The sequence below is a fragment of the Didymosphaeria variabile genome (genome assembly GCF_027946475.1).
Source record: "Didymosphaeria variabile strain IMI 356815 chromosome Unknown scaffold_6, whole genome shotgun sequence".
Classification (NCBI taxonomy): Eukaryota; Fungi; Ascomycota; class Dothideomycetes; order Pleosporales; family Didymosphaeriaceae; genus Didymosphaeria; species Didymosphaeria variabile.
Genome location: NW_026611625.1, coordinates 3,405,812 through 3,429,048, shown reverse-complemented (window position 1 = coordinate 3,429,048; position 23,237 = coordinate 3,405,812). Strand labels below are relative to the sequence as shown.

The 23,237-nt window shown below is 53.7% G+C and overlaps 9 protein-coding genes across 9 annotated transcripts; 6 read left to right on the top strand and 3 right to left on the bottom strand.

Annotated features, from left to right (window-relative positions):
* Window positions 1–218: 218 nt before the first annotated feature.
* N0V89_009035 (uncharacterized protein) lies at window positions 219–1,041 on the top strand (the record flags this gene model as incomplete). Its single annotated transcript, XM_056217788.1, has 2 exons — window positions 219–707; window positions 799–1,041. 2 exons carry the CDS (start codon window positions 219–221, stop codon window positions 1,039–1,041), a joined length of 732 nt encoding a protein of 243 aa, XP_056069344.1.
* A 1,144-nt stretch (window positions 1,042–2,185) lies between these two features.
* On the top strand, window positions 2,186–2,801 carry N0V89_009034 (uncharacterized protein; the record flags this gene model as incomplete). Its single annotated transcript, XM_056217787.1, has 2 exons — window positions 2,186–2,679; window positions 2,732–2,801. The coding sequence occupies 2 exons, from the start codon at window positions 2,186–2,188 to the stop codon at window positions 2,799–2,801; spliced, it is 564 nt and encodes a 187-aa protein (XP_056069343.1).
* Window positions 2,802–4,509: 1,708 nt separating this feature from the next.
* N0V89_009033 (uncharacterized protein) lies at window positions 4,510–5,067 on the top strand (the record flags this gene model as incomplete). Its single annotated transcript, XM_056217786.1, has 2 exons — window positions 4,510–4,517; window positions 4,896–5,067. The coding sequence occupies 2 exons, from the start codon at window positions 4,510–4,512 to the stop codon at window positions 5,065–5,067; spliced, it is 180 nt and encodes a 59-aa protein (XP_056069342.1).
* Window positions 5,068–6,806: 1,739 nt separating this feature from the next.
* Window positions 6,807–9,002, top strand: ERT1 (Transcriptional regulator of nonfermentable carbon utilization; the record flags this gene model as incomplete). Its single annotated transcript, XM_056217785.1, has 3 exons — window positions 6,807–7,051; window positions 7,086–8,919; window positions 8,973–9,002. 3 exons carry the CDS (start codon window positions 6,807–6,809, stop codon window positions 9,000–9,002), a joined length of 2,109 nt encoding a protein of 702 aa, XP_056069341.1.
* Window positions 9,003–9,684: 682 nt separating this feature from the next.
* FMN1 (riboflavin kinase) lies at window positions 9,685–10,536 on the bottom strand (the record flags this gene model as incomplete). Its single annotated transcript, XM_056217784.1, has 2 exons — window positions 9,685–10,442; window positions 10,491–10,536. The coding sequence occupies 2 exons, from the start codon at window positions 10,534–10,536 to the stop codon at window positions 9,685–9,687; spliced, it is 804 nt and encodes a 267-aa protein (XP_056069340.1).
* Window positions 10,537–12,665: 2,129 nt separating this feature from the next.
* Window positions 12,666–13,979, top strand: N0V89_009030 (uncharacterized protein; the record flags this gene model as incomplete). Its single annotated transcript, XM_056217783.1, has 2 exons — window positions 12,666–12,669; window positions 12,718–13,979. The coding sequence occupies 2 exons, from the start codon at window positions 12,666–12,668 to the stop codon at window positions 13,977–13,979; spliced, it is 1,266 nt and encodes a 421-aa protein (XP_056069339.1).
* A 993-nt stretch (window positions 13,980–14,972) lies between these two features.
* N0V89_009029 (uncharacterized protein) lies at window positions 14,973–18,980 on the bottom strand (the record flags this gene model as incomplete). Its single annotated transcript, XM_056217782.1, has 3 exons — window positions 14,973–16,226; window positions 16,276–16,890; window positions 17,034–18,980. 3 exons carry the CDS (start codon window positions 18,978–18,980, stop codon window positions 14,973–14,975), a joined length of 3,816 nt encoding a protein of 1,271 aa, XP_056069338.1.
* Window positions 18,981–20,962: 1,982 nt separating this feature from the next.
* N0V89_009028 (uncharacterized protein) lies at window positions 20,963–21,922 on the bottom strand (the record flags this gene model as incomplete). Its single annotated transcript, XM_056217781.1, has 2 exons — window positions 20,963–21,785; window positions 21,837–21,922. The coding sequence occupies 2 exons, from the start codon at window positions 21,920–21,922 to the stop codon at window positions 20,963–20,965; spliced, it is 909 nt and encodes a 302-aa protein (XP_056069337.1).
* A 266-nt stretch (window positions 21,923–22,188) lies between these two features.
* On the top strand, window positions 22,189–23,217 carry N0V89_009027 (uncharacterized protein; the record flags this gene model as incomplete). The annotated part of the gene is made up of 1 exon (XM_056217780.1): window positions 22,189–23,217. One exon carries the CDS (start codon window positions 22,189–22,191, stop codon window positions 23,215–23,217), a length of 1,029 nt encoding a protein of 342 aa, XP_056069336.1.
* Window positions 23,218–23,237: the final 20 nt, after the last annotated feature.

The following is a 23,237-nucleotide window of genomic DNA, read 5'->3' as shown; positions in this document are numbered from 1 at the left end:
AACAAATATTAGAATGTGAATTGATGATTTTATCTGCTATATTACCTTCTCACTCTGCCATTCAGCCGAGCCTCGGGTTGCCGATTATGTCGAACCGTGTCGGGAGAGAAATACCGACCATCAAACGCCGACGCGGCCCAAGCTCCAACCGATAGTGAACTTTCGACACGCGCAGCATTGTCACCATCCTCAGCGCGCAGTGCCCAATTGCTTCCGCCATGAACACCATCGCTCCTCCTCCACAGCTCAAGAAGCTTCCTCCCGGAAAACGCGTCCTCGGCATCGCGCTGGGGCTCGCTGGCGCCGGCGCAACCAACCTCGTCCTGGGCTACGCAGGCTTCTCCTTCTACACGCGCGGCACTACTTTCGTACCATACGACACCACCCACGACGACCTCGCGACGCCTGTGTTCAAGAAGCACAACCCCTCAGGGAACCCGCCTGTCTGCATCGACCATGCCGTGAAGACAATCCCGCTGGCGAAGCTCAAGGAGACGGATCAAAGTAAACTGACCACCAACTTCTGCAGAGGCGTGTGGAGCGGCCTGGGCTACGCATACCAGAGGAGATATCTAGAGAAGAAGTATCGCGCGCTGGAGAACCGCGAGGACCATCTTTGGGACCGGAGACAGCTGGCTGAAAGCGAGTATGCGATAGGGACGAAGATCACTGACCACTTCGAGGTGGTGGAACATACGCCGGAGAAGGTACGTCGGAGCGCATACGCATGGCCATGCACCGCGGACGGGTGGTGGCATGTGCAAATTGCAGGAAGCCAGGACTAACTGCGGGCATCAGGTGATCGTGCGATGCGGCGATTCTCCGCTGAACAAAGACCACCGGCCGAGCGACGGCCTGTTCTCGATGGAGGTCACCACCGACGAGGACAAGCAGACTGCGACATTCCACTTGAAGAGCGTGTTTGTGAATACCACACCCGACGGCAAGGATGCTGAGCCATTGCCGTGGAAGTTCCAGTTTGCGCATAAGCTGTATACAAAGTTATGGATGGAGACGGCCACAAGAAAGTTGTTGAAGTAGGAGGCGGGATGCTTCTATAATGGGTGTGAGCATCCGGTTGTAAAGGAGCACAGCTTCCTTCGGGCACCTGCGCGCGGCAGGAAGTGGGTAGAGCATTAAAGCTAGACAGGCCTATAACGGAGCCTGCCATAGTAGCATAGTTCATGTATATATCATCCGATGCCAATTAGGGAGAAAGAAGTTGAGGGCTGGAACAATGTCCACCTAGACAAGGTCATCCCGTATAGGAACGTGCCATTTCTGCTCCTTTCTGTTCCACGACTCGTCCATGCGACCGTTCGGTCCTCAAGAAGACTTCGCAAACGCGCAGTCGTGATTGGAAAGTGCAAAAATTTCAATCCGCTACTGTACACGAGACAAGGGTCGAACAATAGCACCTAGTAAGCTGCGAAGCTGCAGTATTCACTGATAGTAGAATCAAGTTATAAGCAATAACGAACGCCTTTACCTGGGCTGCAAACGACATTGTCTGTCTTCCGCTGCGGTCCAAACATTCCCCCCCCGTCTTCAGGACCATATCCGCTACCCGCGTAGAACCGTCCCTTATCCGACCTTTCCTTACCTCAACCCAGACATAGTATATAAGCACTCGCCCGTGCGCCTTATACACACCAGCATCCATCACATATATCATCCGAGACCTGTATTGCAATTGTCCTGCGCGCAAAATGGCCAGACAGTCTAGCCCTAGCTACTACGGGAATAACCCCAACATCGGCAATTGGTATTCAACCGGTGGACAGCAACGTCACCTCGATTTCGCCATGCGTGCTCGCGCAGCGGGCGGGGACAAGGACATGTCCTCGGGTAGGGAGAGTCGCGATGGATAGTGCAATCGGTGCGTGTCTAGAGAGCATACAGATGGTATTGGCATCTGCGATGTTTGCGGCTCGCTTGATCTACACCCAGGATGCCACTCCTGATGACGACCAGCTTGGTCATCCAGATACGCCAGCGGCAAGTCGGCTCGCGCGAGATATTTCCGAGTGGGGGCGCGACACTAGCAAGTGGGTAGTTTTTAATCCAACGTCGACTCGACGGGAATGCGAGACGTTCTATAGATATTGACGGCGGAGGGCGCGTGGCTAGAAGTTCGTCAGGTCAAGAGAAGTCGTGCTTTGGGAGAAAAAGAGGTATTTGAAAGATGGCGCACCAATCAAGGCGGAGCGAGAGCACAGTACGAGGTGGTGACGCATCGGGCAGGTCGTCGCTGTGTTCGGAGAAGAGAGAGGACTTCACGACTGCCGGCGACGAGGAGAAGAGGATAGGAGGTGGGCTTCTCGGAGATAGGCTTCCACTCGGTGCAGATGGGTGTGAAATCGAAGAAGACGTGGAGGCCATCACCCGTTCGCCCACCGCCGACTCGGCGCGCCCGGGGCTCTCCGTCACCCAGACGAATGCCAAAAGCCTGCGCAGCATCAGATCGCATCACTCGCGAGCAGGCGCAGACGGCTACACACTGAACGACGAGGATGAGAAGCCGAACAACTCCAGCGGTTCGACTGGAGGGAGTGCATCCGCTGATCCGTATCTCGTTCGGTGGGAAGGGGGAGACGCAGATCCAATGAACCCACGCAGCATGACAACACTACGACGCTGGTGCATTGTGCTCATCGTCAGCGCGAGTTCTCTGTGTGTGTAAGTCCCCCACCTAGTCACCATCACATATTACTGCAGAAAAGTAATATAGGCTGTGGTCCACCTGCATGAACCAATTGGGCTGGACTGGCCAGCTGGACTACGCTAAAATGGCTGCATAGGACCTGCACGAGTTCACTGTATACGTCGACGTATAGTCAGCTGATGCCAGATTTTGGAACGAGTCGATTGGTATGCACGCTAGGACTGAGCCTGTTCGTGGCTGGGCTCGGAACAGGACCCATGATACTGAGTCCCTTATCCGAGGTTCGTATGTCCGCTCGAAGGAGAAGAGCGCTCTGGCCCTGCATACAGGCTGGATCTCACTCCGCGTCGCAGCTGCTCAACGTGCTGTGCTGACTGCGTGCGTGGCTACAGTTCTATGGTCGTCGGCCCATCTACATATGCTCATTTACCATCTTCTTCATCTTCACCATCCCGTGCGCGTTTGCGCATAATATCCAGACCATGCTCGTGGCACGCTTCCTCGACGGATTGGCAGGAAGTGCCTTCTTGAGTGTGGCTGGCGGCACCGTGGGAGACATGTTTGCGAAACACGTTAGTCTGGTCCTTCTGATCTGCACCTCTTATGCAAGCACCTCATGTGCCTGGTGCTAATCGCTGATCGTGTGCAGGAACTCTCGGCACCCATGATGGTCTACACAGCCAGCCCATTCATCGGTCCTGAAATCGGGCCCTTGGTACACTAGCGTCCATTCTCGTTATCAGATCACTACTGACTGATTGCAGATGGGTGGCTTCATCGTGCAGAATACGACGTGGAGGTAAGTCGAGCTGGGGTGTATACCCTGGAGATCTTGCATGCTTGAGCGTGTCGATTAGAGGCGCATAATATCGAGTAATATGGATCTTAGATGATCCAGCCAAGTACTCGGATACGGATGTCTTGCGATGAATTTATTGGGCGCCGGCATCAAAAGAGCGGTGTGTTGACTTTTGGCTAGGTGGTGCTTCTACGTTCTGATGATCTGGTCGGCAGTTCAGGTGAGGCTTGAAATGCCTGAGGCTTGACAAAATGTGTACACTGACACGGCTGTAGCTTGCATTGATAGTGCTTTTCGTGCCTGAGACATACCATCCGGTGCTTCTTCGCAACAAAGCGATCCGCCTACGAAAGGAGACCGGAAATACAGATTGGACAGCGCCAATAGAGAAACTATCGAGGTCGATCGTAAAGACGGTGTTGTGGTCATGCATCAGGCCGTTTCAACTGCTATTCTTCGAGCCAATGGTGGGTAGAAGCAGCTTGACCGGGATATTGATTGGTGGACTAATGCCGTGCTCCAGTGCCTCAACCTTTGTATCCTCAGCGCGATATTGTTGGGAATTCTGTACTGTAAGCAAGTCCTTCTTTTGCCCTTTCATCTCATGTGACCTGGGATGATGGCAACCAAAGGGTCGCTACACTTGATGGGCGGCCCACGCTTAAGCATGTCTCAATATATTACTCGATCAGGACAAGTTACATAGACTGACTGTGCGACCTCGGTTAGTATTCTTTGGGGCCTTCCCTCTGGTCTTCCAGAACAATCACAGCTTCACCGTCTCGCAGACGGGACTTTCCTTTCTTGGGCTCTTCGTGGGCATGCTGGCCGGGATCACGAGCGATCTGTTCTGGCGAAGGAGGTACGACAGACTCGTACAGCGCAGCGAAGCGCAAGGGGGTGGTAGTGAACCAGAATTTCGGCTCCCCGCTACAATTTGCGGGGCCTTTTTGGTCCCTCTCTCGCTATTCGGTAAGCCTTTGCAGGATCTTTGACGTCTACACAAATATTGATCAATTCGACGCAGGGTTTGGGTGGACCACGTATGCTTCGGTAAGTAGCGGACCGATAGACTGGCTTGCCTCGCATTGCTAATGACATTGCGGCCCGTAGGTGCACTGGATAGGTACGCAGCAAGGCGCATGAATGTCGAGTCGTAATAATAGCTAATATCTGTCGTGCTATAGTCCCAATTATTTTCTCCGGGATCTTTGGAACAGGGTTGGTTTCCCCTTTTCGGTTCATGCAGGTGTCATGAATAGACAAGATGCTGACCGCTTTCTCTGACGTAGTGTTATCTGGGTCTTCTCTGGAGTGTTTACCTTCTTGGTCGAAGCTGTAAGCTGGCCGACATCGGAGATAGCTGAAGAAGGACTGACAGGACCGATCACAGTACCCACTGTACGCTGCGAGCGCGCTCGCAGCCAACAGCTTTGCGCGCTCGTACTTTGCCGCGGCGTTCCCTCTCTTCGGTGTCCAGATGTACAACAGTGAGTTGAAACCACGCAGCAACAATGAAAAGGCGGTCACTGATCAGGAAGATCTCGGCTACCAGTGGGCGACGACACTACTAGCCTTTTTGGCCCTTGTCATGGCACCGTAAGAATGACCCCGACAGCTTGGATGTGGATATCACTAACCGCGGTGTATCACAGATTCCCAATCCTCTTCTTTCGATTCGGCAAGAGACTCAGGGGCAACAGTCGCTTCGCATCAGGGTAGACTCGTGGAGTAAGGCGGTTGAGGCGTGTGGCGGATTCGACTGGCTGAAAGGGCCTAATTATAGAGGATGGTCGCACAGCATTTGCATGCCACGAATGTTTATTGAATGTCCAAGTTTTTGTCTTTTCTGCGCCCGCACGTGAGGCACCTGAAGCAGGGTGGGCGGGCCCTTGTGCAACGTGACTTGGGCGCCACGAGGGAAGCCACGCCAGCTCTGAGGTTAGAGGGGACACAGGACGGCGAGGCGGTTGCGGATGACACACTTGGCGAGGGACTGACCGCCCCGGGGCGAGGGAACGTGGTGGGTAGTGACGAGGGCGCACATGTCTCTCGCCAGCGTCGAGGGCAGCAGCGTGGAATGATGATGGACGGTGGTACAGGGCGTTGCGAGGTGCTGGACAGCGAATGATACGGGCGTGCCAGGACCAGGAGCGTCCATTGTCATGCACGCCCGCATATGAGTGCAGGACTGGGTTAGCTCGTCCGTGAGGGCATGAGATGAGGGCCTTTTGCTTTTCGAGTGCCATGTGCCGGGGCGTGAGGGAGACGTTGACAGGTGCTGTCCTGACTCAGGCCGTTGTCACTGGCAGGGCGGCAGGGCGATGGCTGTCTCGAGATGAGTTCGCATGGCGAAGAAGCAACGGGCCCCGTCGGCGCGGCGGCGTCGGAATAAGCAAGCCATACAAGCCATAGCCTGCGACGTGTAGGTTCGATCTGGCATCTGATCTCAGGGCGCCCCAGGATTCGTCGTCGGGAATCCGAGGGACGGGTCGCCAATGAGCGCATGGATGATGGGGTGGTAGCCGAGGGCTAGGCTAGCCTGGTCTTTTTGCAAGCATTGCGGGGATGCGCGCCGTCGTCGTCCTCTACACGCACACACGACAGCGAGCCTTCGTGGTGACCGAGAGCAGCCTGCAGTCAATCCGGCGCCCGTCCAACCCGCGCCTGCCATTGCCGCCATCGCCGCTGCCGCTTCCAGACGACGTCCGCTGCACCTCAAGCCCGCAAGTACAGCCCTCACAAGCGCCGTCCCACAGCGTCGCCCACCGCGCAGACGCACCCACCGCGCTGATCCGCCATCAGCAAGCCCCAGCAAGCCTGAAGAAGCACCAGCAGAAACACCACCCCCGCCGACCGCGCGCAATGGCGCCGTGGTAGAGCAAGAGCCCCGGCAAAGGCACGATGCGGCACAGCGCCCGACCGCTTCCCCCGCGATTGCATGGCCGTAGCAGCATTACCACTTGATCTCGACCACCCGTCCGCGCTCCCCGGCCCACCGCTGGCCCTCTGCCTCGAGCAGCACCTCGAGTCTGGCCCCGCAGCAGCCTGCGCGCCGCCATTGGAGTGGCGCCCGTGTCACGGCAGCGCCCGTTCGAGCAAGCCAGCGCACGCGTGATCGCATTCTCGAAACACGCAGCTGGGACGCCGCCCGTGTGTGCCCCCGCCACGCATTGGCTGAGCCGTTGTCCCGGGACGCCCCCAGCACTCCTCTGACGGCTGCACGCTGAGAAAACGTGCGTCTGAGCGCCCAAGACACTCTCCACCCCCCTCGAGAGCATTGGCCCGCTATCCGTGCCCTCGTACGTGGTGCAAGAGCACCGCAGAGGCAATATAGGGACCATGCCCTCCCCAGACCCAGAAGATGCATCGCCCTCGCCCGAGTACAGTGGCCCCGAAGGGAGTGAGAACGGCGACTTCGACATGACGGCCGAGCAGAAGACGGAGCCGCGCTCTGGCGACCATTCCCCAGAGAGGAAGCCCAACGGCACCGCAAAGTCAAATGCAAAGGACCCTACGCGACCCCGCCGCAAGAAAGCCCGCCGCGCCTGCTTTGCCTGCCAGCGTGCCCATCTGACCTGTGGTGAGTGAACAATCCTTGAATCTTTTGCAGGATTGCAGAGACCATCTCTACCAAGACTGCGTACTGAAAGCGCCAGGCGACGAACGGCCGTGCCAGCGCTGTATCAAGCGCGGTCTGCAGGACCACTGTATGGATGGTGTGCGCAAGAAGGCCAAGTACCTTCATGATGCACCAGACGGAGCCCTCATGCCTGGCGTGGGCGGCCACTATCCTCACATGAACGGCAACCGTCCCGTCCCAGTTCCTACCCACAGCCAGGAAGCAGTGGCTGTGGCCCAGCAAGGAGGCTACTTTACACAAGCGCCTCCTGCCACCTATTACACCCAGAATACTAGCCCAAATCAAGCTGTACCGGTGCAAGACCCATCTTACAACAATCCTCAAGCTCCCATGTCGCCTCAGTACGCCCACAACACCCAAGCTGTAATGGCTGCTGCTCCTGCACCGGTCTCGCAAGGCACACCCTCCCAAATGCCGCAATTTGGCGGTCCTCTCTTCGATCCTAGTGATCCGGCGCTGTTCAATTTTGACATCTCAAGCCTGAACTTTGGGAACCATTATGGCGCTTTGGAGCTTGGGATGCTCGGCCACATGTCATCAGCCGCTGCAGACGTGCCGACCAATGACAACCCTTTGAACCAGGCCGCACATGTGTACGGTCCAATTGGCTCTGCGCCATACGCTGACCCTCACGGTTTGCCCGCCCATGTATCGTTCAGTCAAGACCCAGCGGAATGGCAGAATCCGCACTCACGACATGGTAGCCTTCAAGTCCACACACCAAACAACACCCCCGTCACTATAGATCGACACGACAGCCACACCGGGCCCATGGCTTACGCGATTGGCCAAGGCGGGCCCTCGAGCTTATCGAGCGCTAGCCCTGCATCCACGGATTACAATACCGGCTATGACAACGATAACCCTATGTCTGCCGCGACATTCTTTGCAAACCCGAATCAGTCGCAGTTACGGGGCTCTCCTACGGCACATCGTCCGCACCAAGAGAACCGTCCCCCTGGAGGGCCGCTATACCAAATGTATCCTAATGCAGGACGAAAGCGACAATCTAAACTCATCTACGAGAAGGTCACTAAGCCTTACAATTACCCATCTGCGCATCATCGCTTAGTCGTTGCATGCAGCAGAAGGTTCTCCAGGAAAAACCAGGATAGTGTTCGGACGTCTCTTGGTCTCTTCAGGCCTTCTCTGTTGATCAACGCTTCTCATCTTGACAGCGACGATCTCATTCATGCAGAAAAGAACTTGCAGCGCTCTTTGATATCCATGCTCGAATGTTTCGGCGAGGTGGGTACGCCATCTCTGATCGTGCGTCGCACGGGCGAAGTTGTGGGCACGAATAAAGAGTTTGAAATTCTGACCGGCTGGAAAAGAGAAGTGCTGCTAGGGACAGAGCCCAATCTGAACGCAAACTTGGGCAGCAGTCAACAGCGCTCTAACGAGAGCGGACTGTCCAGTCAAAGTAGCACCACGCCCACTCTACCAGGCCAAGAGCATGAGGCGGGTCCGTACCCTGTCAATATTGTTGAACTTTTGGATGAGCCCTCGGCGGTAGAATATTTGGCGGATTTTGCAAATCTTGCAACGGCTGATCCGCTGGGCAGAGGCCACCGTCGCGTCAACTTCCTGCGTTATCAGACCAATGACGACCTGGTGCGTGAGGCGGAGCGACCCCGGAGAACGAATGGCGACAGGCTCAAGCACGAGCCGCTTGTGAAACAGGAAGACGGCACCATCCACCGTGGAGAAGCGATGAAGAGTCTAGGCGCGCACAACGGGCTCATTGATAGCATGATTATGTGGCATATCAAGAGGGATAACTTTGATATGCCCATGTTGGTCGCATTCCAGGTAAGTCGTCGTTTAGTGCATCCTGATTGATATGTGGCTAACTTGGCTGATAGATTATGCCTGTTCTGAGCGCAACACAGTAGCACTTCGTGTGAAAAGCACGGTCTTTTCGCATATCACGGCCGCCGTCACGGCTTGAAAAACAGAGATACCCCTTTCCCCATTCCCGGGTGCCCAAAATTATGCACTGAGCATGTTCATACCTTGGCTGATCTTGCATTCCTATGCCAGCCTTTACTTTTGATAGTTCTGGTTTCTTTCTTTGCACTCTTTCGTCATCGAGTTCATGCAAACGGTGGATTTGCGTGTACCACTGCAGGGGGTTTGCCGGATGTCGGTACCTCATGCGCTACATCCTTATTTGGAGCAGCGGCGCTATCACTCTCAGTTGTACCGGTACGCTGCGCGCTGGCTGATGAGCTACGATGTCATTTCCACATTTGTTGTTACGTACGGAATACCAGCCATCTGCTCTCGTGAGCTCGGCGTCTGAAGGTTGCAAGTTTCGGGTTCGTTAATTGTTAATGATGTCAGACAATTGGCCATGGGTGGCTACATGTTCAAGGGAGCGGGTGTTTGGTGCACACAACGAGGAACAAAATACGTGTGGGATTCAACATAGACGAATCGAATCGAATCGCTTCATTGATCCATGTCATCTTTTTGCAAGTCTGGGAGTCTATCATTGTGTATCGCATAGAAAGTCTAATTCGTGCAGTCGTAATCGTAGCACTTCGTCCACCCACGTGGAGTCCCACACTCAGCTCAGGGAATAATCTCGCTCTTGGCTAGTATCCCGCTCTGACCCTTTGCCTGCTGTCTCCGCGCGAATTCCCTTTTCGCCTCCTCGGCATCCTTGTCGGCCTCCTCCCGTCCCCCACTTGCCGTTACCGCCTGTCCCGCCTGCATCTTGGCTCCCTCTCCGAACAACCATTCATCCTGCCGCCACGCCTCGTACGCAGGCCTTGCCAGACTCCTCTGCGCAACGCGTATGTCCTCTCTGATATCCTCCACCAGCGCTTCCTTGCTCACGTAGTCGTACTCCGGGCGTATGTGACCCAGTATAACGAGCGAGAGGGTGGCGCCGTAGAAGTCCTGCGCAAACGAGTGCAGGATGTGTATCTCTATGCTGCGCTGCTCGTTCTTGTAGTAGGGATTGTACCCTATGCTTAGGACGGTGGGGTAGACTTTCACGTCGTTAGTCCAGCCTGGTGATATGGGGCGGCTTGGGGGCGCGGTCGCAGGTGTTTCCAGGTCGGCGACTGCGTGGTTTGAGCTGCGCGCTGGGATTGCCGTGTCTGCTGTTGCGCTGGGGACGCTGATGTCTGTGGTCAGGGAGGGGATGGTGGTGTGGTCGAGGGAGGCGTAGCCGTAGTAGATGCCGGATTCGAGGTCGTCGTTGCCGCCGATGGAGAGGCCTGTGAGGGGGATGTTGGCGGTTGGGATGCCGAGGTCTTTGGAGCCGCGGCCGAAGCCTTTGACGACTGGGCCGCGCAGTTTGAGCGGGAAGGGTGGCTGGACGGCTGGGGCGTGTCAATGTTATGCCGAAGTGGTGGGTCATGGGAGCGTACTGTCTGGCCCGGCGATGGGGTCGCGGGGTACGTTTGGGCGGCTCATTTCAGCCAGGTGTTTGTGTCTTGGAGGAGGCGCCAGGGAAGTGAGGAGCGTAGTTTGCAGGTAGTAGACTGACGTTAAAGTCAATGCGAGGTTTCGTGATGTTATCGATGGCGAGCTTCTGGTAGCTTCCTTCCTAGGGCGCGTAATGGTGGGGCAGTGGCAGGTTCCGATTTGGCGGGGCGGGTCGGAAGGCTTAATTATTAAGCGCCCTGTCTTTCCTGCTCCGACATTCCTCGTCTGTTGTTCTTTCGACGGGAACTTATGTATTTATCGCGTGGTGCTCAAAGTTAAAAGCACTTATGGCAGCCATCCTCATCGAGGCAGAAACCTCAGCCTTGTGACTAGTTTCAACCTGACAGCCTTTAGACCTTCAACGGCTGGTATGGGGATTGCTCATTTCCATCACTGTCATCTTTCCTAGATCGAATACGAGATGGCGATTTTCTAGTTCTCGGTGGGCGATGTCATCCTTGCGTGCAGCGTGTATAAGTCGGAAAAGCACGCGAGTGAGTGTAAAGAGCTATCTATTAGTGGATGGTATACAACTGTTTCACCTTACAAGGCCACTCTAATGCAGACTTGATACCAAGTTAAATCACCTAGATCGCACATACAAGCACTAGAAAAAGAGGCCAGAGATCATGGATCCCTAATACACAGATTAAGTACCATGCAGAAGGAGGAGCTGAGTGTATTACTATCGGCATGTGCCTATGACAAGTCAGTGAGAGGATGATTAGTGTCATGAGTAGAAAAGGTACTGCCTCCGGAACATCATTACATTGCGCGGTAGTCTTCTACATGTCGCACTTCAGCTCACAGCCACTGCAAGGAAATATCGATACTGTGCAACCGCCCGTGTATTGGGTACTAGTCAAGGCAGGGCTCATACTCCTTTGGTATGCTAAATCTTAAGCTTACAACGGTCAGAAACCGCAGTTTCTATCCCACAGGTGTACGATTCACGAATCGACCAACTACTTCCGCATCTAGAATATAACCTAGGCATGTCGATAGCAGCGGCTTTCGAAGGATGGACCATGCTCTGGCCCAAATGATTGGGATCCACTAATAAAATAATAAGGAGCGATACTTGCACATTGCTCTATCGTTGATCTTTACTCTTGTTTCTAACATCCCTACAGTCTCAACGCTAAACAGAGCTGCCCGATACACAGCAATGATACTGATGCCTCCATCGTTTTACGCTGTATTCACCGAACCTGGCTCGCAAAACGCCACCTCGTAAAAAAGACTCACGATATGTATGACGATAGTACAGACTTAGTTCAAAAATTGGATACCGCATTGCCCGTTTTCGGGTAATACAGAGTACCAAGGCTCCATGATACTGAGGCCATCACTCATGCCAAATGTTTGCATAGTGGCACGCCGGATGGCCACCTCCATCAAACCGTTTTTCCAAAGTTCCCTCGTCTCCAGGGAAAAAAACTTGTTTTGATGTGGCGGTGAGGGTGAGGGAGACACGCAGCATCTGCAGCTACCCGTCACTGATCGAGGAAGGTGCACCTTACATAACAGAAGGAGCCACCGGCGGCACCAGCCCTATGTATCGGCTCCGCCGACTTCTGTAAGCTAGCACTTAACACTCGAATCATATTTACGTCAACTTTGTTTCTACATCTCCACAGTTACATCCCGTTGGTGGCCTGTCTTATTGTCTTTAACAGACACACCTGTCCCAAATCCCTGTCAATCTCTTGTCGTCGACTGCCTCATCCCACGAGATTTTTCTCGTGTTTACCATAGCACCTGCTCCAGCAATTCACCGCACGCCCCGAGGTCTGAGCGTTACTACGTGGTACATCAGTGAGCCAAAGGGTCGTAAGTTTAGACACGCTGACATATTGGACAAGGCGCACTCTCACCTTTGTACCCGGACTCGACACGTTCGCGCTTTTCCGGCGGCCTGGTCAATTCTAGATCGACCGATCAATCACCCTCAGACGGGATCGCCACGATCACGTGATAGTTGAACGTCAAGCTTCACTGCTCACAAACACGTCAATTTGACTTACACCCTGACAATTGCCCCGCAGTCTACCACGACCTTAAGCCGAAACCACAGACCACAGCAAGCGCGCAACAACGTGGGGATACTTACGGCCATGGGTAAGCTCGAATTAAGTAGTACCAGGGTGCAGCGTCTAATAGCAATAGCTCCTGGACATCGTGGTAATGGAAGCGCTACCAATGCCGGAAATGACCCGCCTGACGGAACTCTGAAAGTCGCCCTCGACATGGTGGCGTCCGGTCTTGGCGACGTTGTGCTCGTGGAGGAAATGCTAGAAAAGGAGCTCAGCGCTGCGGCCAAAGCTATTATAGCGGGAGTGGCATCGGGGCGTCTCAATGTGCCCGTCGCACATCAGCACCTCACACGTCTGCTGCAGCAGTTTCAGGTTGATGTCGACGTCGTGCTAACTGCAGCCCTCGAATTGCTTGTGTCTGACGAATTAGACACAGAACTTATGGAGGCCATGCTAGGTATCTCGATAACCGCCCCAATGAGAGCAGTGCTCAACCGGGTCGCCTCAAAAATACTTGCACCTTCGGATGCACAACCTCATCTGAAGCGGTTAATCAACATCGCGAACGCACAGTGTGAGATACACACCCCAACCTCGCCTACAATCGGCCAAGTACCGAAGTTGAGTCCACGTTCACCCTCGGAAGCCACTTCAGAGAAGAGAGAATCGGCACGGAACAGCCCGACGTTGAGCATAGCGGCCTCAGAAACACCAGTGCCGATCGTGATACCATCTACTTCGTCAGTGACTCACCTCCCGCCCACCATTCTACACATGGATCGGATCGCTTCTGCCTCTCTTGCTCAGGTCGTCCCCAGCCCCACCCAGGTTGCTCTTCCTCCAATCACTCAGTGTCCTGCGGGAGATCTCGTAGTACAACAGCGAAAGCGTGCACGTTCCGAGGAAGACGGCGACGATCGTCGCGGGATCAAGCGCGTTTCGGTTCAGACAGGTCGAAGAGATAGTTCCATGAACTTCAACGACATGATCACACACATCATTCGAGTCACGCGTCGGCCTCCTACCGGAGAGCATCAAAGCCAGATACAAGTGCCCAAGGAGGTCGGTTACTTTGCCACGACCAACTTCGCTCCGTATGGGCCTGGCCACCCAGACAAAGCTGGACGCGTCAATACAGCTCATTACGGGTCAACAAACGAACGAGACCTAGGGTTGTGTTACGCAACTTGGTGCCGTGATGACCGACAGTGTCTCGTTGGCAAGGATTGCCCCTGGCGACATTACCTCGACGTTTTTGCCATTGGATATATCTGGCGATGCGGCGATCGCCAGGAGGGCCACGCATTCCTTCTGAAGGCCATAAAGAACCTGCAAGCTGGTAACCACGAGCCGGTCCACACACACGTACCGATCCCCAAGGATTTGAGCCGCTAGACGAAATATTAGATAAGCTTTTGGCAAGCATCGAAACTGCATCTTTCTGCTGAAGCTGGATTACGACCAGGATTCCCCACCTTTGTAATATCCGCGGCAAACGTAAGGCTGCAACAACTTCCGAGAATTGAAACCAGTGGAATGCATATCAATCAGGTCCGGGGCCAAGCCTCTGCATACACATGACCGGACGATAGCTATTTCAACACAGAGGCTACGTTCACATCGCACATGACTGCGCCTTTCACGGCCTGATGTTTCACGGATGGTGTCGTCAGGTGCATACCTTTACACGATGGCCAATATGTACAATATCCACAATCTTGGTTCTAACCAGTACGACTCGATCTTTTCCCACAACCCTTCCCTCTACAACCCGCCTTTCTACAGTATGATGTCAAAGCTTGGACACTCTACGACCCATCATGGGCGAGTACAGTATACCAACTTCCCCCAGGCACGATACATGTTTCTATGTTCAGGATGGCTACAGCTCCTGTTTTCACGACAACTGCCTCTCCAACGCCCTGCTCTTACTCCCAACGGCAGCGGAGTTTGCAAGTACAGCTCTCAAGACGGCAGACTTATTGAGCGCATGAACAGGATTACTGTTGCTTCTGGACCCATAATCACGCTGTCGCGGTACATACACTTGTTGCTTTCTCGGTACTATAAATAGCAACGTTATTATATTCAATATACCTGATCGTATGATCTCCACAGTATGTGAGCGTGCGAGTGCCATATCGACCACGGCCAGGTTCCTCAGGAACCCCCATTTGGCATCCACGAAGCGAAACGCTTGTTCAGCTTCTGACATGACACTGAGGCCATCTCACAGCACAAGGGATGTAAGGCATCCATGCACAACATTCAAGCCTGCTGCATCTCATGCGAGATACCATTGAATACATCCCCTTCGATGACGACGCATAGGATTATTATTATTATCGTCATTCACAATCCATCCATCCCTACCTATTGTTTGCAGGTCTACCCTTCCCCCTCTCTCATCCCCTCCGACACACTCCCCTTCCACCGTATATTACCACTCCCCACCCCCTCAATCACATCTCTCATCCGCCCCATCAACTCCGACACACGGAACGGCTTGCTCACCACGTCGTCCATGCCGACGTCCATCGCGGTTTGTATCTGCTGCTCTCGCACATTAGCCGTGACGCCTATGACGGGTATATGTCCGCTCAGCTGGCCTCCGCGCTCAAGCTGCCGCAGTTTAGTAACGGCCGTAAGGCCGTTCATAACGGGCATCTCCCAGTCCATGAGGATGAGGTGGAGGTCTATCGGCAGGTCGGCGTCGTGCATCCTACTTTCGTCAGGCGCATCTGCGTTCTTGTCCACCCAGTGGCTCGTCCTTTTGAGGAAGTCGAGCGCTTCGCCGCCGTGGTTTGCGACGCTGACGACGCAGCCCAGCTTGCGGAGTTGGTTTGCGAGGACGCGCTGGTTGACGAGGTTGTCTTCTACGACGAGGACGTGCATGTTTTCGGGGACGCTTCTTGTGCGGGTTAACTCGGCGAGGTCGGGTTCAGGGGGCATGCCGAGGGCGTCGGTTGGGGAGTGCGGATGCAGGACGGACTGGCGGCGTTGCGGCGCTGAGGGCCTGGGCTGACGCTTATCTTCGGTGTGAGACTGGCTGTGAAGTCGTCGGTGCGAATGCCAGCCCGAGGCTATGGGGGACTTTTCACCAACGGGAGACTGTGGGCGGGTGTTCATCTTTGAGATTTCTCGTCGGGTTGTAGCGCGGTGCTTTATGTCCTCGGGGAACCTATATGGTGTGCTGGATCTCCTGGCGCGGGCAGACTCTGTTCTCCTCGCCTTGATGTAGAAAGCGAAGGTGCTGCCGATGCCGAACTCACTCGCCAGTCCGATGGATCCGCCCTGCATCTCTGTAAGGCGGCGAGAGATGAAAAGGCCAAGGCCGGAGCCCCCATAGGTGATATGTGTGCGCGGCGATGCTTGCGAGAAACGAGCAAAAAGGTTACTCCGATCGCCATCCGTTAGACCTCGCCCCGTGTCTGACACCGAAAACTGCAGATATACGAGCGACCCTTGTTTCCAGTCATCCACGAGATGGGCATCGTCCTCAACCAACTTTGGCTCGAAATGAACACCGCTTGTATTGCTCGCGGGCTCTCGTTCGTACGCCGATAGCGTGATTTTGATGCGCCGGGGTTCCGACTCGAAACGGGTGAATTTGAGGGCGTTGGTGATGAGGTTGATCAAGACCTGAACGATTAGCAATGTCCCTTGTTTTGTCACGGAATGAAATCAGTACCTGTAAAAGCCTCGTTGGATCCAGGCTGACCCAGTTGATACCTAAAGCTCTGTAAGATTTATCGACCTCGAATGTCAGGTCCACCTCAGCAGCTTTTGCTTCGCTCTCGAACATCTTGATTGCATTCAAAGCCACCGTCTCAGGTTGAGCATCGACCGGTGTGATGATGAGGAGTCCAGAGTCAAGCTTGGAAATCGTAAGAATATCGTCCACAATGCGTTTCATGTGTTGGGCACACTGCGCGATTGTCTGCGCAGCATCCATTGTCTGGTCAAGCAACGCTGCGTACGTTACCGGAGAAGGAAGTGCGTAGTCGCTATTGGTGCCTGGGTACGACGTAAGGATTCCATCCGCACATTGCATGATAGCTGACAGCGGATTCCTCATTTCATGCGATGTAGTGTCGATGAAATGCTCCAGATGCATCTTCGACTCCAAAGCGCTATCTGTCCTTCGTTTCTGTACATCCTCGGCCCACTTTTGCTTCGAAATGTCCGTCACGTTTCCGACTATTTCGATAACCTCGTTATTCGCATCCAGTTCCGGATATGCGGAGCATAGAACCCACTTGTAGTACTCCTGAGAATCAGAGTCTGACTCTAAATTTTCCGCGGTCTGCCATGGCACGTTTGTTTTCTGCTCAAAGTAGATCGGCGATTTGTCTACTATGAGCTTAGAGAACAATCCTTCACAAATCGAAATCTACAGGCAGCATGAGATTAGCGGCTCAGCTGCGGCACCACTGCGGGGTCACTTACGTCTTCGGGCCATACAATCTGAGACCATGCACCCATCACATCGTCGGAGTCGCTGGCATTTTCGAAAAGGTCGTACCAGCCTTGATTGCGATACGTATACGCTCCGACCGAATCGACAACGAAGATAGCGACGTCGGAGTTATCGGCGTACCGCTGAAACTTCTTCTCCTTGAGCTGTAACTCTGCGACCAATTGTTTCTGAATACGTGCTGCTTGCCCAATGACGTTCTCTTTCTGACGTATCTCTTCGTCGAAAAGAATAACCGAAGCGAGCGAGGTAGCCAAAAGTCGAAGCATGACATGGACGAATTGTTTGTAGTCTTCGTCGAAAGGGCGGCGTGGGTTCACCCCTAATATCAGAAATCCCTGTACCTGCTCACTGGTAGTTGGCTGAATCGGACACACAATCAAAGAGCGACACGGATCGCCAAATCCTTTCCAGTCAATGCCTTCAAGAAATCCTTCCGGTAGCTGCAAATCAGAGAAATGCACAACAACAGGCATCTTGGTCTCCATCGCGCGGTTTAGGTAGGACTGGAACATATTATTGCCGTTCTTCAGGTCAATTGTAGGGGGCGCTATAGCATGACCAGCTTCCACGCCGATGAATCCTTTAAGTATGAACGCGTCATTTTCGAGTGCTGTTCCGGGCGATGAGACGGAGGGCCTGGTTGGTGCAGAAAAGTCTTCAGCGGCATACAACAGAGCAAACGGAGCGTCTGGGTCATTAATGGCGAGGGTGTCAATGATTAGTTCCCAATAGGTGTTGAGGTCGCGCGCTTTTGCTGTCCTACTTCCAATCTCCACCAGGCTTTTGATCCTGCGCTCCAGCAGTTTGTTTCGTGTTGTCTCAACCAAAGGCTGATAATACCCAGCCATGCCGCAGCCGCTGCTGTCAAGTATAGGTACCAATTGAAATGAAAAGAAAGCTTCCTCGAGGAAACCGTGCCTGTCAATAAACAACGGCAAATCGGCATTGGAAAACGTTCTTCCGGTAGATTTGACACGCTGTACTAAAGGCTCGAGATGCGGCCAGAAATCTTTTGCAACCACGAGTGCACTCTGGCCCATGCAGGGATGCATCATGCCAATAAGCTCAACATACGCCTCGTTGTATATCATGGTCGCCTCATCTCCCCAGAATAGGACAGCGTGGTGGTGATCATTCAAGATCATATTGACTATGCATCGTAACTGCGGTGACCATGAGGACATGGGACCAAGTGGTGTATTTGCCCAATCGATGCTCCGAAAGTACAAAATGTGGTCGGACATGTTGGCACACGGCGGTTCTCGGGTATAATCAAAAGATCCAAAGCTAGATGCAGGTGCCATCTCGGATGGCACGTCCATACATCCATGTGCAGCTGGCAGCCTTTCTGGTAGATATTGGGGCATGTTTACAGGTTTGTTGTGCTCTCGCTGATCGTCACCGTGAGGCCTCTCGTATCTTACCTCTTGCTTTCGTAGCAAGGCAGTTGGTACGCCACTGACTACCCTATGTCGCTCCCCTGGGATCGTGGTCGCCCACCAGAGATGGTCCGCAAACAAATAGGCGTCCCCGATCACGGCAAGGTCCATGATGTCCACCCGGCCCCATAGCCACTGCGCGAAGGCGGCCCCTTTCTGAACGTCATCCAGAAACAAGGTAGTGGGATAACCATGTCCCCTAATCTTTGCGAGTAGCGCCGGTGCACCTGCAAGTGCAGAATTCAGGTACACAAGGTCCAGCACGCCGTCCTGGGGAATCTTGGAAGATATGTCGACGACGAAGGACGCGCGAGTATCATTTTCGAGTGCGCTTAGGAGGCCAACAGAAGACAATTCTTCACGCGACGAGTCGCGCTTGAGCTGCGGAATGGACCGCAGCGACAGCTTCAGCTGCGCGTCGCTAACATGCTCGTGGTTGCCCTGCGCGGATGATGCGCCGTCACCGTGGCTGCTCATCGAAGGAAAGGGCCCTCAGACGTCTGCGAGCCCGCAAGCATCGTGTCGTGGTCCGGGTGGAAGACGCGCTCGAACAGAAGACATTTCGGAGGTGAGGTGATTAGGCTCCACGCGGCAGCATTCGGCCCGCGACGTTCGCGGGGCGAATGTGAAGCATCTTAGTGCTGGTCCCTTATTTTGATTCTGGGCGGTCTAGACAGCCGCTTCCGGCGTAAGCTGCTGCATGCCGGCTGTTAATAGGATCCGGCCGTTCTTTCCGCAGACATTTCACATGGTGGAGGCGCGCGTTCCGAATTTGGACTAGTCCATCGGTTTCGGAGTGCTCGCGACTGGTTGGTATTGAACACATCTTTTACGTTCCAGATCCTGTTGTAGTGGAAAATACAATGTGAGCATGTAGTGTCAACAAGTTGAATGTAAGAGTGGTGGAGGAAGTAGGCAGCTCCACTGCCTATATGGGTCTAGTGCGCACCTGCCGTAGATCCAGAAGCGCCTGCCTCAACACCAGTAGCCATCCATCTAATATACTGGTGCTTTGAGCTTGACAAACTTTTCACACCGCAAGTGCTACGCGGCGTTCAGCTCACAATAGCAAGTCAAGCAAAAATAGGCTGCTTCCATATACTTTTGCACAAGCGGCCGCTCTGGTTCCAAATTCAGACGATCATCTCCTTCGTCAACCTCGATCAGCCTCCGACCATCGTCAATGATGGCGCATGATCTGTCACTGACGCTTTCGTCGACCGGATCATATACCACGGCAGCACCAGATTGTCGCTCACGGGCGAGGGCGGGATTGGTATGGCCCTTCGCAGCTCGATACAGAATTTCGATCCGCCTTGACGCTGAAGTCGGTTGGTTGGTTGTAGGTCGTGTTTTACCCCCAAGCATGTGCTGCTCCATCAGTGCTATTGTTCGCCCAACAAGGCGAATCTTCCACCCATTGACCCAGAAATGAGACATGATCCAATGTTTTGACACTCAGCAAAGGATAGAGCCAGTCTACAACATCCGTGTCGCGATTCTCGGCCATCGACCACGCGACGCGGTCCCCTTCCAGAATGACTGGGACGGGCCCAACATTGGACAACGACATGCTCGATTCGATAGTCAGAGATAAGATTCTCAAGTCCATTCCTGGTGATGATAGCAATTCGCATAGCTCGTCATAATGCCCATAGCCGCATTGCAGGACACGGCGCGCGGAGTACTCATCTCTGCGAGATCTGCGAGATGGTTTCTCGGTCTCCATCAAGTGTAGCTCTAAGGACTTGATGAGGCGTAATGACGCAGCAGGTCGGTCTCGCAAAAATGTTGCGGCAGTTGGTATCCGATAGTCATGTGTGAAGGAGAAAGTGTTCTTGCCGTAGAAGAGCTCAGCTGCTTCGACATAGAGCTGATTGCACACCTGTAGAAGAGACGTGCCAAGGCTTTTACCTCGGCGCCCAGGGGTAGGAGAAACCTGGTAAGTCATATACACAGTGGAGGAATCGAGCTGGACGTCTGCTTCAGGCACGGCCAAATCTCCAAGCGGAATGGCCCAAGTGCTTCGGCTATCGAGTGGATAGGTCAGTTTATACTCCTGATACAAAGCTTCGCAAAACCCAATTTCACCTCCCACTGTGATGCGCGATCTGGGAGCTTTGGTGACTGCGGATTCGATAGCGATAGTGCCTGATATGAGCACATACGACAGAATCATATCGCGTACCTCTCGCGGGAGGCGGAGAAGCGATGAGGACGAGCTGTTGGGGTCCATGTTGAGCATTTCCGTGAATGTGTAATGTATTGTCGGCTTGGTGGAGATTCAAAGCTGTGGATGCTGGTCTTGGTCTTACTAGATGAGTCAGATTCGTGCTTGCCTCGGCCGGACTAGCGGCAGGAGCGAATACATACGATAAACATTGAGGAACACGCGAAGGGTGTGTTCTTGTAGACTCAACGATGAGACAGAACACGTGCCCATTATTTGTTGGAATCAATCACAAACTCGAAGTTCCTATCCACCTGCCACCCCTAGGTAACCCATCCGTCAACTTCGTTCTTGCAAATCCTTCGTCCAGCGTTGCAAACAACGGGACTCCCACTTCGGCCGTACCAAAATCGCTCATCACTTTCTGTCCCCTCTTCGACCTCGCATAATCCAGAAATTCGTTCACAGCCTTAGCTCTGTCTGCAGCCGCACCGTACTTGTACGAAGCATAGCAACTGTTCATCAACACATCGTTCTCTTCCTCAGGCTCAAAGAACACCGTTGTCTTGCTGATAGTTCGCAGACCTGTCTGCCCCAATAATGTTGAGCGATCAGTGATTAAATAGGCGCCTGCCTTGTCCGCACTCTTCAAGGCATCAGCGGGGTTCAATAGAGAAGTCTTGTACCACCTCGCCGCTTCCTCATCTTCCCATGGCTTCATACGAGCCGCCGCCCACAACGCACGCTCTTTCCACATGGTTGCCGAGGCGTCAGCGCGAGCATGAAACAGACACTGCGCTTCTTCAATACGTTGCATGCCTTCTTTGACATTTCGCGCGTGACGAATACCTGCTGGGTCCGCGACTGGTCCTGCGAGTACAAAATGATCATGGAACACACATCCCACAGTAACAGACCAGCCTTCCTTCGCAGCGAGCTCTTCCTGGTCTCGCTCATACGTCAGTGCGAGGTCGATATGGTCGTGCAGGAGCGCCAGCTGCGTGTTGCGCGAGTGATTGCACGTCCATGTTATCGAGAAGGGCGAGGGTAAAGTATCCAAATAATCATCTGCTAAGGCGCGTATGAGACCAAGAGCTCCTGCTCCGCCGTTGCTGGCCAAATTAGAGTCATAGATATCAAGAGGGAGCAATGGTCAAACCTACCCAATGCGAAGAAGCAGCTTACCCTGCCCGTACGTCTCAGTTGGTCCTTCATCCACATCACCATGAGAAACGACCGCTGTATGCATCGTTAAAGCACCATAGCATCTGCCTGCGATTGCCTTCGTGTTACACGTACTATGTATGACGTGATGCAGAGCTAATCGATCTGCTAACCCGCTTTGAGATGACTCGCGTATCACGAAAGCTGTAACATCAGAGAACCCATCTTGCTTCAACAGCGTGTTACCTCAGAATATACAACAACATTGTTTACTCACTCAAATCTTTCGGCGCTCTCTTACCAAGGCACGCACTGTTGGTGCATCCATCACTTCTACCTCCAACTTACAGCATGGCGGAAACTCAAAACCCAAGCATAAAAGTATACGGAGAAGCTTTCAGCGGAATTCTAGGCAAATCACACAGTTTGACCCTTGCTCTAGCCGATGACCAGCCAATCTTTCATGAAGCCTGCGTTTACTTACCCCACCTCGACGCCATCTTCGTGACCAGCAACCAGTTCGTGCCACAAGGCCAGCAAAACACCGCAATCGTCATCAGCAAACTCTCCCGAAAGTCCGACGGTTCGTGGACACGGGAAGAAATCGATGCTCCGGGCGTCCCCTTCGGAAACGGTGGCATAAACTACGACCATGGGATCCTTTTTTGCGCACAAGGTTCACTCGCTCAGAATGGCGGCCTAATCTGGATGTCCGCAGAACGTCCATATCACGCAAAAGTCGTACTGGACAACTACAGAGGCTATCCCTTCAACTCTCCCAACGACGTGGTCGTGCATTCGGACGGCTCGATATGGTTTACGGACCCAGCATACGGCGCCGAACAGGGGATTCGACCAGAGCCAAAATTAGCAAACCAGGTGTACAGGTTTGATCCCAAGACAAAAGATATACGAGTCGTGGCGGATGGCTTCGGAAAGCCGAATGGGATTTGCTTCTCGCCGGATGAGCAGACTGTGTATATCACGGATACGGACTTTGTGCGCGGGGATGGGAGTGTGGATGCGAGGAGAGCGAGGACTATCTGTGCCTTCGATGTTATCCACCGCCATAATAGTGCCTTCCTCACGAACAGACGTGTTTTCGCTTACTCGGATACCGGTATTCCAGACGGCATCAAATGCGATACTGTCGGTAATGTCTATTCCGGCTGCGGCGACGGCTTGAACGTCTGGAGTCCGGGAGGTAGCTTACTAGGTAAAGTGCTTGTACCCGGTGGAGTTGCGAACTTCTGCTTCGGGCGATCTGGGGAACTTTTTCTATTGAATGAGACGAAGTTCTGGGTGCTTAAAGTCGCGGAGCATGTCAAAGGCGCGTTGCTGGAGGGCATGGGGATCGATGCAGATACGAAGGGTCAATGATATACCTGTAAGGAAAGATC